The sequence below is a fragment of the Sabethes cyaneus genome, chromosome 3 (genome assembly GCF_943734655.1).
Source record: "Sabethes cyaneus chromosome 3, idSabCyanKW18_F2, whole genome shotgun sequence".
NCBI classification, from domain to species: domain Eukaryota; kingdom Metazoa; phylum Arthropoda; class Insecta; order Diptera; family Culicidae; genus Sabethes; species Sabethes cyaneus.
In genome coordinates, this window is record NC_071355.1 from 22,083,605 (window position 1) to 22,097,445 (window position 13,841).

At 44.1% G+C, this 13,841-nt stretch overlaps 1 protein-coding gene across 1 annotated transcript in view; it reads right to left on the reverse strand.

The window, feature by feature from the left end:
• Positions 1-8,645: 8,645 nt before the first annotated feature.
• The window catches only part of LOC128741681 (jmjC domain-containing histone demethylation protein 1), a 37,182-nt gene continuing 31,986 nt past the window's right edge, over positions 8,646-13,841 (reverse strand). The window contains exons 3-4 of the mRNA XM_053837642.1: positions 11,488-13,423; positions 8,646-11,421 (exon numbers count right to left, since the gene is read on the reverse strand). Coding sequence (XP_053693617.1) covers positions 9,868-11,421; positions 11,488-13,423 — 3,490 coding nt within the window. The 3' untranslated portion in view covers positions 8,646-9,867. The remainder of the gene's footprint in view (positions 11,422-11,487; positions 13,424-13,841) is intronic.

Genomic DNA, 13,841 nt, shown 5'->3' on the forward strand with positions numbered 1-13,841 from the left:
TTCTTCCAAACATTTGAAGACAACAATCTGATGCGATATCTGGCTATAGGTATTTTGGAAGCGCAAGTACCTTTGAGTATTAGAAAAACTAACTTTTGGCATTCTTTTCTTTCCGGACGGCTCGGCTCTTTATCAATTGCGATCCATGTACTGTCTTCAGCAGCGACAAACATTACATTTCCTTTACCATACACAAGCACTTTCGCAATTTAACGCAACGACTTTTTAAGGCGATACCTAACTATTTTTTCCCGAAAACTAAATTAGAAAAAGTCGGTCGCAAAAAGTTTAGACGTCCATTCACAGCCACGGGTTGCTTCGATCCAACAAAAAAATACCGGCTGGTTATGTTGAAAACTACGGACTTTCGGATGAATGATCAAAGTGGAAATTGGATTAGAACTCAGACTTTGATACTAAACTAAAATTTAGAGTGGAAATTGAACCTAAAATCGGACTTGACACAGAACATCAAATTAGACATTATTTTATTTAGGACTGATTTAGGTTTGGAGATTCACTTTAAATTGAACTGAAAAATGAACTCAAAATTGGATATGAAATTGAAGCCGGACTCAAATTTAGAGTACCTAATTTAATAGGAAGTTTTATTTGAAATGAGACATGAAATCGGGTTTAAAACAGCATTTGCTGTTCTTATATGAAATTGAACTGAGAATTGGGATTGAATTAGATTTGGAATTGGACTTAACTATGGTGACCACAACGCCCTCATTTACCAGGACATGCCCTGTTTTCGCATGCGTTGTCCTGGTGTCCTGATTTACAGTGAAAACCCCTGATTTTCAAAATGAAATCCTGCTTTACTAAAGAAATTGAAACACAAATGATTTTTTAAGTCCTGTTTTCGCATGATATTATCAGTCCCTCACGAAAACTTGATTATCTTGCCCTCATAGATATCTCGGTGCTCGATTTTACGTTTTACGTTTCGTAATTTTAGCATACTTTCGACTGTCTGACGGAGGTAGACCCGATGAAGAGAAGGAAGCTTTTTACGTGCAGCTGGAGGTGACGTACAAGTTGTTCGCTACAGGACATCAGGATTATCATCGGAGATATAAACGTCCAGGTCGGTAGGGAACATTAGCGTAACTAGAGAGGGTGCCTAGGGAATCAGGCCCGCTCCAGAATTTTCACCATTGGAATTTCAAAACCGGAAAAAATCACTATATATGTTCCCAGAAATAATCCCCTATTAATTTTTCTCGCTCAAAACCCAAACGAATATCAACAGCTTTGTAATTACGAAAACTGGCATGTGATAGGGACGAGGGAGGAAATCTAATCACAAACGAGCGCGAGATGGTCTTCAAGTGGGAGCAGTTCTTCGGTTAACACCTCAAAGGCGAAGTTGCAAAAGGATTCGGAACGGAAGTCAACCTGGGCGTGCCCATGAAAGATAACAATATCCCAGTTCCTGATCTCTAAGAAGTCAAACAAGAAATCGAATTGCTAAAGACCACTAAATTCTCTGGCAAGGACCGTCTACCGGCAGAGCTTTATAAATATGTCCGAGAAACGCTGGCAACGGCTCTACACTGGGTAATTTCTGAGATTTGTGAGAAGGAGAAGCAACCGATGGAAATGGATGGAAGAAGAGGCATGGCGTTGGTACAGCCGCCTACAAGGTATTCTCCCAGATCTTGTTACACCGGCTGTCACCGATAGTACATGGTTTCGTAGGGAATTACCAGGCAGGCTTAAACAGGGCTCGGGCAACTACAGACAATATTTTTACCTTCCGACAGATCTTGCAGAAATATCGGGAGTTCAACGTGCCCACGAATCTCATCTTTATTGTTTTTAAAGCAGCATACGATACAGTCGTTCGAGACCACCTACATGGGAGATAATGCAAGAACACGGTTTTCCACATAAACTGGCTGAATTGATCCGCGTTACATTGGATCGAGTGTATGTTTCGTACGCATCTCGGAGACACTCTGGAATCCCTTCAAGGCGCAGCGAGGGTTGAGACAAGGTGACGGCTTATCCTGAATGCTGTTCAACATCGCTCTTGCTGGGGTGATCCGACAATCGGGTATCGAAAGACACGACGAGAGACATAATTTTTACCAGGGGCCCTAGCAAGTAACTTTGCGTTGCAAAACGCTACGATCAAGACTACAATCGTCGCCGTATGAAGCTGATAATGTACAAAACCATTATGAGATCGGTAGGGTAGTTCTTTACGGAGTTGAAGCCGGGTCGCTGCTCACGGAGGACATACGCGCCCTTGTTGTGTTCGAGCGGAAAGTACTACAGACGATATTTGTACACACTGAAAGCGGAGAGTGGTGGAGGCGTATGAATCATGAGCTACAGGCGCTGCTTGCACATCTAGTAAAACGTTCTGTTCCCTTTCTCGTTTCGTTTTCCCTCTTTTTCTTTCTCGTTTTCCCACCTTTTCGATCACATTTTTTTTCTGTCCAGTCTTCCGTCAATTTGACTCTTTTTCTCCGGACATCACCCCGTTGATGGGAAACATATTTCCCGAAACTGGTCGGTTTAAAAGGTAAACTATCCGTTTTTAAGAATATGCTACTGTGGTCCAGATGCATCGCAAGGATGCCAGACGACAATGAGACGAAAATAATTGTCTTCAACAACCCCAACGGCACCAGGAACAAGGGGGCTCCACGTGCAGGATGGCTCGACTAGGTCGAAAGCGATTTGCGACTTCTGAGACGACTGCGAAATTGGCGACGAGTGACAAGATCGAGTTGAATGGAGACGACTGCTTGAAACAGCACGAGCCACTCTGCTGACGACAATGACGACGATAGCGCTTACATAAATTTTCGAACAAAGTGAAATTTTTTTAAGACACCCCCCAGGCCTCTCCCAGCGAAATTTCCTAGCTACGCCAAAGGTAGGGAAGCGATGTATCGAGGCCGATTATCGGGTTCATGGCCTGCACACCATACAACCGATTATTTTAGACCTTCCGACTTTTTTTCTTCCACAAGGACCTGCGGATCACCTGACCAACGAATATTGAACCAAATCTATCAAATAATTATCGCCGGTGCTTCTAAAATATCAAAATACGTTTCTCACGGGGTGCGGACCTAGCTCCAGTGCGCTCAAAACTATCGACGGTCCTCCTTGAATAAACAATTAAACAACCCGCAAGATGCACGCGCCTGTTAAACGAGACAGTACCTTTCTCTTTGGAGCTAGGTAAATCAACACTCGATGTATGGGTATGGACTAGGGTTGGGATACCGGGAGTACCGGAACCGGGAATACCGGTACTACCGGCTGATTTTCCAGTACCGGAAATACTGGCCCAAGAGAAAACCGGTACTTTCGGTACTGATCAATTATGCATGTTTTCTAACATTCGGCCGTAAAATCGAAGATAAAAATTTTAAAATAATTTCTAAACCTACGCGCTATAGTTTGATAAAGCAAGCGGATGAGTTACTACAACGATTTAACACCAGTAACGAGATTGAGGAAATTGTTGAGCGTTAGTTTTTGGAATGAATATGGCTAGCTGATCATGAAGGAAAAATTAGAACGGACTTCAGTCGCCTATAGCTGTTCAAGCTTTAAGAAGTTCGATTATACCTGTACACCAAAACACTCTGCGGAATGAATTCGCTTCGATGTAACTCAAGGATTGAAGAGCAAATATGCTTTTCGGTACCCTGAGTACAGCCTGTCCTTCAGCGATACATGTTGAGAAAGTATTTTCAGCGTCTGGCAGGTTCGTTTTCGCATGGTGAACAGTGCATTGAATATTCTGTGCATCTCAAAGTTGAATTTTGCAAGCTTCTCCTCTAGCAGCATACAACCGGAGGGTCGTGTTGTATCAAAAACTTATCTCCACTGTACTTGGTCCTAGGCTACTTGTCACCAATTCATTGAGCTTCTCGAAGTCGGCTTCAACCTGGTCGTTGGGCCCCTCTATTTATGGTACCGCCGGGTTTTTTGAAAAGAACAGATTTCGGTGCACAGTTATCCGTCATCCTTGCGACATTGCCGACTCATCGCAGCCTCCCGACTTTCGCCAGATGTCGTTTGGAATCACTCCAATTTTTGCAATCGCTAGCTTTGTTCATTTTTACAAGGGCCCTATTCTCATAGATCTTGGATGAGAATACAATTAGCGATTTTGAAAGTACCTGAGTCACTCCTGTTACCTAAGTGACAGTACAAATGAAATGGTAACTGCAAGGTGAGGTGAAGTGACTTAAGAATTGGACCTCAAATGAAAGTATTAGCAGATTTTTCAAAGAACAAGGATTTTCTTTTTAAAACTTTGGGTACCGGTACCAGTACCGGTATTACCGGTACTGATCCTTCCAGTACCGAAATACCGATTCTCAAAAATCCTGGCGGTACTCCCAACCCTAGTATGGACGGAATACGATTAACCGTCGATGAAGCCTCAACCGCGGTGCTGGAAGAAAAAAACCGCAAGTGCACGGAATGGTTGGTTCAACGAGAAACGCCAGCATTCGTTGGAGAGGAAAAAATATCTTAGCTTAACTTAGCTAGGATCAGGATTCACCTTGATAAGTGATGTGATCGTACAAGCTATGAAGAGGAAAGAGCTTAGAAAACTTGGGAAAATTTGGCAAAGTATCAACGAGCTCGGAGTGAGTTGATCATGATCCTTAGGAAAAAAACGTCAGGAGCAGGACAGAGATCGTAAATAACGGGCCCTATTCTCACAGTCACCTCACCTAAATTTTTTAGGTGAGGTGACAATTTGCGATCCTCACAGTCATCTGGGTGACTGTACAAATCAAATGGGGTTTTAGAGACCCTACGTACTGGATAGCTCAACTAGGTCAAAGCTGACTTGCGAGTGTTGAGATGCTCGACAGATTAGCGACGAGTAGCCTAGGTCGAGTACAATGGAGACGAGTTCGTGATACCTGCTTCTGTCATCTAAACATAGAGAGATAAAAAGGTTAGGTTGGCAATTTGTCGAAAATAAATCTTCTTCCGCATGTTTGGGCGAAAAATGTCCTGATTTTTAATTGGACCGATACTGTCCCCCTAGACTTAACATTAGATTTGATTAGAAGATACTTGAAATTTAACTTAAAATACGAATTAAAATTGGACGAGGATATTCCATCACTTTTTTTCTAAAAACGCATTAAAACTTATGTAACGTCTTCTCTCACCAATCACGCAGCGGTGGTTTCCAGTTAAACAATGCTTCATTATTTTCAGTTTTTCAATAGTGCAACCTCAACAACCAATATTGTTTTTTTCATTTGGGTTGACGCGCCGAAGATTTTCTAGTCGATAGGTGCAAAAATATTGAAAATCGACCAGGAAACCGTTAAGGTATTAGCGTTCAAAGCCTGACCACTTTTTGAGAAAGATTTTTTTGGAATGACACCCTATCTGGCGAAACCTTGCCGTAAGACGTAGTTCAACGTCAAAAAACTGGTCCAACTTTCATAGTAATAGACGAGATGCGGAGACGGGTGATTGAGTGGTGGCCGCCAATCAAATTTCGAATGTGCAGGTTGAAAATCAAAGACCGGCTCTTCAATATAAGCATCACTATCGCCTATCACAATCACTGAACTCGGAAGTACCGATGATGACATCAATGACATCAAGGAATTTTCCGCACAATTGGAACATGAACCGCATACGCTGTTCTAACAAGCCAAGCCAGACTTTGTATGTTCGAATCTTGGTTAGGCAGTGCTGCTCAGTAGGATTGTTGCACTAGGCCCGTAGCTGTCCTGTACTCTAACAGCCGGCCGCGAAATCTGTCGATAACGAAGGATCAAGTTTTCGGAAGACGTTTAAGCCCAAGGCTTAGCTTTTTTTGAAGCATGAATACGACCGCTGCCCAAAACACGATATAAAGATCAATTTCAATGCTCAGGTCGGCAAGCAGGAGGACTACAAACCGATGATTAGAGCGTTCAGCGCGAAGTGCGAAGTTTAGGAGATCATCATGCAGCTAAAGAACAATAAATCGGTTAAGAATGATCGGTTATTAAAATGGGACCAGAAAAGCGGGCCACTTGTCTGCGCCGTTAGAATTGTTAGAACTTGGGATACATAAATGCTACCGGAGGAGTGAAACAATGTAGTTATCTAACCGATCTACACACTCAAAAAAATCAGCACGTCAAGTTTACGTGAAAACATATGTAATTCTCATCCATCACAGTTTTCATGTAACATTCACGTGAATTGTTGGTAACTCGCCCTCATACTAACCAGTTTACGTACGATCCCGGTAAATTTTATCAATTTTCCCGTTAACTAGTACATGAAGTTCACGTAAGTTGCTGTACAGAAGTTTACATGATTTTTCACGTGGATGCGACATGTCGATTTTTTTGAGTGCAAGAAGGGTTACAAGTTGGACTGTGAGAACTAACAAGCGACCACCGTTCTCAATGCTGCTTACAAAGTGCCGTCCCAAATCATTTTCAAATGGATTCTTGAAAATTTGTCAAGCCGGCTTCGTTCTAGGATTTAACAACGGATCACACATTTACACTGCGGCAGATTCTCCAAGAAGGCTGTGAATACGGAATTCCCACGCACCATTTGTTGACTCCAAAGCTGCATACGATACCATCGACCGCTATTTCATGGACTAAAATTCGAATCACACAGAGGGCTTCGTCAATGTTTTGATCTCTCATGCCTTCGATTCAACGCAGCGCTACAAGGTGTTATGAACCGAGTGAATAGCAACACGCGGGGCACGATCTTCAACAAACCTAGTCAATTCGTCTGCTTTGCCGATGACAAGGATATTATCGGCAGAACATCTGTGACTGTGACTGTGACAGTGGCTGAACAGTATACCAAACTAAATCGCGAAGCAGAAAGATTTGGGTTGCTTGTTTACTTGCTGACGAGTGATTTTTCTCTTGTAACCCTTCTCTATTAGTTATCTTGCATAAGGGTTGTTGGTGTCATACCTTGTTGGGATGCATGGAAAGCTCCGAGGTAGCAAAGATATATATTTTTGGATAGAACTAAGTGTAAACTCAATTATCTGAACAATTTTAGGTGAAATCAAAGCAAAATTGTAATTGTGTGATACATACATATTGTGCCGGGATGTTGAATCTAAGCATACTGTCGATAATTGTAAGCAGTAGGCACCATACAATTATCCTAGCGCTATCGAAACATCAGTATCCAGTCTAGATTTGAACCCTTTTGAACATTTTTTTAGATAATTTCATTTCTATAATGAGAAATCATTTGATTTCTTATCAAAGTGTCTTAAACCGAGCTCTTGCAAAAAATGGTCAGAGGGCACTGAGAGGGGAGTTCATTAGGCACTGAAATAAAGTTAATGTTCCAATCCAATGCAGTTTTTCGAGTGTCGTTACAAATTACTACTCTTTGATCTAATCACGGTTTGACTTAAAACAATATTCGACGAATTTGAACATGTGTTTCGGAGTATTAGGCTTCCAATAGTCATTGGCGGAACTAGGTGGGGGGGGGGGCTAGGGGGGGCTAAGCCCTCCCTAGAAAAGATTTAGCCCCCCCTAGAAAAATTGACTAAGTTTTTTAATTTTTGAAAAACCAATAGTTAGACAACTATAGATACGAAAAACTTCAGAGTAAAGTTTATTTGCATGACTGTTATAAGATTCCAGGCATTAATGTGCATTAAATTTTAATATGCCGACGAAATAAAACGGTTGAAAAAAATTCCGGGGGCTATAGCCCCCCCTAGAAATGAGCGCTAGTTCCGCCAATGCCAATAGTCTAAGTTAGACAATCGTTCGTCGTCTAAGAATTGTAATTCTTGGTCATTATTCCAAATTTTTTCCAAAGGGCACTAATCTGCATTACTCAGGTTGTAAATAAGCAATAAAAGAATTTGTTCTTCAACAACGGCTTGACTTGACACTGAAAAGACGTGACGACGTGAAAGCATTATTTTCAACTTCCCAAATGTGAATGTGTCAATTTTTTTCTCTTCTTAACTTGAACTAAGATCTTACTGCAAATTGCAGTTGGTTTAACGATGTCGGTTAGGACTTAGCAGAACTGGCAACTATCATTGAATACGTTCCTTTCGAATGATCCATAACGCGCGCCTAGGCACACGCCTAGCCTGTCTGACCTTTCTTGGCAATCATCTTTGACAATTCTAGCAGATGATCGGTGAAGTTGCTCTCATCACAATTAATGATATTTTCAGCCGCAATGTTGCTGATGGTCTTCACAAGGCTAACAAAATATGATTAGATATACTAATTTCTGCTGGACTTACCTTGGCGCGATTTCTCTGCATTTTTTGTAACATCCATGATGAAAGCTTTGTCTACACTCGTTTCATAAACTCGAAAATCCAATCATCACCAGGAAAACTGTTGCCCAACCCTGTATTAATATTTGCTTCTTTCAAGTAGTTCTTGATCAGCTGTTAGATATTCGACGCCTTCAACGGGAGTATCCATACACCAGCAAGTCGAACGAATAATTTCACGTAATTCGTTGTCTTCTGTCTGAGTATGGTCTGGCCTCCGTTCTTCCAAGAGGTAAAACCAATAAGGCTTTTTCACATTTAAGACCACTAGTTCTGCTCCCTAAGGAGGCCTTCTCATTATTTTCTTCTCGACAGCAGACTCGGTCGCGTATTGTTTCAGTTTATTTACAAATAAGTGTCTCCTTATAAGGGGTAAGCAAAGACTGTTGCTCCGCAGTGAAACTTTCCAGCTTCGAAAAAAAAAACGGTCGATACTCACTGTTTAAATACGATCTCTCGATTTCACTACTACGACGTGCGCTTTTCGGGGGTTTTGCGTGGTTCAAAAAGAGAGGCGCACTCTATCACTATCATTATTTATAGAGATATCACTAAGGTGTTGCATGTAAACGCGAAAAAAATGTCTTCCAATTTGTGTATGCAGTTTTATCTGTGTGTGTGTGTGTTCTCTGTGTGTGGTGTGACACCGATTGCAGCGCAAATGCCGCTTAAACGTTGCGAAACGCTGCTGCTGTGGGTTTGGGTAGTTATCCTGTGTAAAAACTATGGGACTTCTTCGCTATCGCCTAGGCGGTTAAACTAAATGTAAACTATCACTACGTTACAATTGTTACTTCTCTCTCTACAATAGCACTATTACACGTAACCTGCGTCTGGTTGACCCCGTCACTAGTGACCGGTTAATCTTCACAATCAATCACAAGAACAAACGACATTCAGCGTATAAAGAAATAGCGTAAGAAAAACGATAGGCAATAGAAGAAGATATCGACAGAACGGAAGTGATCGGACATTTATGGAAAATCTATCAACGTGGCAGCCACTACATCATATTAAGCCACTGTCCTACCAATATTCCACTGACGTTAATTATTATGTCTAAAAACTCAGCTAAAAATTTCGCGACCTATAATAGATAATACATTATTCCAGAAGCAGTACACCGTACAATGCTAGGTCAGCCGTTTTCTCACGAAAAAAATGGAAATCTTTTACAATTAAACAAAAGTCCTACTGAACTCCTAACTGCTATAAACTATTTTTTACAACATAATTGTTCACCCTAAGCAGAACTTAAAATGTAGTCTTTGGTTTCAGTTTGTGTGTGTGTGGATTCTTAGATTCTAACCGAAATATGTGTGACACGCACTGGCTCTCCTGGCTCTCGTTCATGCAAATGTTAAGTTCCCGTTGTTAGTGCGCCCTTATACAGTGTAAACTTGTATGCTTTGTTTTTCCTAATCGTATTTGTAATTGCAGTGAATAAGTGTTGACAATCTTTTTTGAATGAAATGCAACAAGCGGTTTTCACTCAATTTCCACTAGAAATAAATAGACATGGCCAGATTAAGAAGCGTAGTGTGCCTTTTTTGTTTCCCTTGTTTTTACTGCGACGGTTTCCGCTTGTCCACCAGCTTGATACCGTGCAGCTGCAGGTCATTTTTCGAAGTAGATGCAAACTTGATAACTGCCTGTGTCGTAACCTGGGGCACGTGGCTCAGATCCAGCCGGGTAAGTGCGTCACACTTTGCCAAATGATCGAGCGACAGCTCGGTGATGAGCTTGCAGCAGCTAAGGTCCAGCTCGATCAGCGTTTTTATCGCCGCCGGGGACGTTCCAATCTGGGCAATGGCAGCATCCGTGATTCGCTGGCACGAAGACAGATCCAGATGGGTGAGACTCGGCAGTCCCTGGGTGATGTAGCGCAGCGCCACATCGGAAATGTCCGTACCGGCCAGCTTTAATACCTTTAGATTGCGCAGTCTGGATTTGGAATCGGCTAGACCCGGCCGGGAATCCTTCGGAGGCGCTAGGATTTCGCGAATTGCAGAATCGTTTAAACCGGCCACAAAACTGAGATCCAAAATTTGCAAAGGCGGACACAGACAGGTGTACAGCCCGAGAACCGCTTGAATTGGCGTCCCCTGAAGGGATAAATGCTTCAAGCCCGGTATCCTTGAAATCAGCCAGGTAACCTGTCGCTTTCCCAAACCGATCCAGTTGAGGATTAAATGCTCCGGCTGACGGCGTACGATCGCCGTCAGTAGACTAGCGGTTAGTTTGTATTCGGCACAATCCATGCGCTTCCAGAGTGAAGAGTCCACTGAAATGTTGGACCAGGTTTTGCACACCAACGAACAGGTCACCAGAGTTTCCGGAGGCAGGTACCGAAACACTGCCAGCAAGCAGGTCGGATCCAGCGCATAATTTCCGGGCTGCGACAGCAGCGGTTGATGCACATGTGCCGGTCGAACCGGGTACAGTGGTTTCTTCATCGCTTTCGTCGATGAACTGTGTATCTGGTGGGCCAGTTGGGTTCGCAACGAGCTCTTTTTTCTCGGTAAACTGTGATTGTGCTCACCAATCTCCACCGAATCCTGCATGCTACTGCACATGCTATTTCCATCGTCACTTTTTCTTCGCTTCGGCACCATGATTCCACTCATCGCCGGGTGACCGCTGGCATTTCCCTCCCCCGACTTCAAAGCCGTCAGTCCCCCGCTACTGTGACCAGCTTCCATAGGTTCTTCCTTTATTTCCATATTCAGCGGAATATTTCCCATGCCCGTAGAGGGCATCATCATCCCCATTTTTTGATGGTTCTGATCTTGCTCGGAACCACTCGATAAATCCTCATCCTTTATCTTCGGTTTTCTCTCCAGCAAAATATTGCCTCCATTGCCGCCCACAATAATGGCATTACCCGTGGAAGTAAAATCGTACAGCATATCATTCTGGAAGCGAGGTGCCACCGGTGTACTGACAGCCATCTCTCCGGTACCGTGAACGCCACCCGTCACGGTACTACTGCTAACCGCCTGTTGAATTACCGTTCCCCCTATCCGACCAATGTCAGCATTGTGCGCCGACGAAGCATCACTACTGACCGACATCCGTCGTATCTCGGAGGATTTCTGTCGGGCACGAAAGTGACGGGGCTAAAAACAAGAAAAAACCCAAAATCAGAACTATTCAACTGGTTAATCAATAGCAATCGCACTCACCCTATAGTCGGTATTTTTGCCCGACTTGCAGCAGATAGGACACTCCCAACTGTTCGGCAGGTCCTCGTTTACGATTCCCCCGATCTCCGGAGCCAACCGTTGGGCACAGTCGGGGTGGGAAATTTCGTAACAGACCGAACACTCCATCAGCGACGAGGGTCCTTCCTGCATTTGTGCTTGAAGTTTCGCTTGTGCTGGCGCCGCAATCGGTGCCTGTCTCCATCCGTCCAGATGGCAGTGAATGCACTGCGCCGTAACGGGAAGCATCGGCTGCAGGCACTGGCGCATCATACAGGTTTGTTTGGCCCGCCCGGGGCCGCCAAACTTCACCATGTCCAGACAGAAACTGCACTCACCACAATCGGACCGCTGGCAAGCCTCGCAATTTTTGCACCTTGTCCGCCGCCGCCGGGGTCCATTTCCGTCTCGTTTCTCCGCACCGGATCGACCACCTCCACCGCTGGTATTGCCACTGCTTTTCTTGTAGGGACCACGTATGCCTCCGGCACCACCGGGCCGTGTCGGTTGCGGCGACACAAAGTTTCGATCGTCATCGTGTGGCAAACTGGAAGGTGCTGCCATTACTGCCGTCCCATTGCTGGTTGGATGTTGCTCGGCTGGATGTGCCGTCGCGGAGGTACTTTCCCGTGGAGACACAAAATGCTCCCCTGATTGTTGCTGCGTGTCCTCCGCGGCCATATCGTGTACGTTCTCCTGCTGACTCTGATGCATCGGTTCGCCATCATCTTCGTTAGCATGATCAGGAGACGTTTTCGCTCCTCCTTCTCCGGTGTAATATTCGTACCGCTCTTGAAGGTACGTATTATTGCTCTTGTTGAGATCTGGGTGGAGTACCGGCACTCCTGTGATTGCCTGTTCCGGATTGTCCTTACAATGACGCTCCACCAGCGTCCGAACATCCTTGATCAGTGCTACGGGATCCTTAATTAAATCTGGTACATTTTTCTTCTGCGGTGGCAGATCGTACAGGTACATTACGATCTCTTTCAATCCAAACAACTCGTAGTGAGTTAAATGCACGTGCGGTTTTCCGATCTGTTCAGCTTCCCGTCCGGGTTCACCCTCCAGATGAGAATGACCCAGCAAAGTGTAGACGTACTTGGCCAACACGTACCACAGCATTTCGGTGAAGAACGGATAACGAAATTTCTGCGGCACCTTTGTATTATCCTCGACTTGTGCGATCTTAAGCTGCTTCACGATCCCAAAGGAATGCAGGAAGTTTCCACCAAACACCAGCGAATCCGTGGGCGTATACACCGCGTGAATCCACCCGGTCGGAATGAAAAACGTGTTGCCCGCGGTCAGATACACTCTAGCACACTTTTCCACTGCATCACCGAAAAAAACGTCCGACTGCTTACCGGACAGCACCCACTTCTCATACAACTGCAAATTTTTCTCAGTCGGCGGGATCAACCAAAACACTTTACTCCCCTTCAGAATATGATACCACACTGACGTCCCACCGAAGTCCACATGGAAATCCGTATAGCAATTCTTCACCGACATCAGACAATACTTTTGCACTTTCGGGTACATCATCTCGTTCAGCACGTTGGTCGACTCGACCTGCGATTCCTTCAGCTGCTTTGGCCACACTACGTCGACCCAGTCGACCTGCCGCACGATGTTCGGACTCTGTACGTAGTTCTCCAGCTTCGTGTGCGAAAACTCCAGCGAGATCACGTTCAGCAGCTTCTTCTTGTTGGGATCCTCGTAGTATCGTTCCCACTCCTTCATGGTCATCTCGACGTTCTTCTGTGTGTTGACGTCCATCACGTCCAGAACGCGCCGCGAACCGACGCACATCCGCACATCGTTGATGGTGAAGTTGGCCGATGGCACCTGCAGCCCGAGGCCGGTCTTCTCCTTGAACAGCAGCGGTATGTTGAAGCCGTACTGCTGGAGAAAGCTGCGGGAGGGGAAAACAGAAACAAAGTAGGCATTAGCGTAAAGGTTTTTCTTTCGAGTGAATAAAACAAAAAAAAATAGAAAATGATACTGGGTGACAGAAGGATTCAAACCCATTACAATTAAAGAAATTGAAGGATTTTCTTGGGGTTCGTTCATTGATTGCTCTTTCCGATCCGGATATGACCGGGTATATATTTTGCTATTTAGACGTTAAGGACGCCATTTGTTAAAAATATAATTTCATACTGAAGTTTTTGGAGCGTCTTAGTAGAACACATAGTAGAATTAAATTGGATAAGTTTTCTTATTTTTTATTTTTTTTATTTTTAGATAATTTCATAATTTGGTCAGACCATAGTTACAAGACACGGCCTGTGATGTCGTGGAATGACAAATTAGTTCAGCAATCTACCGTA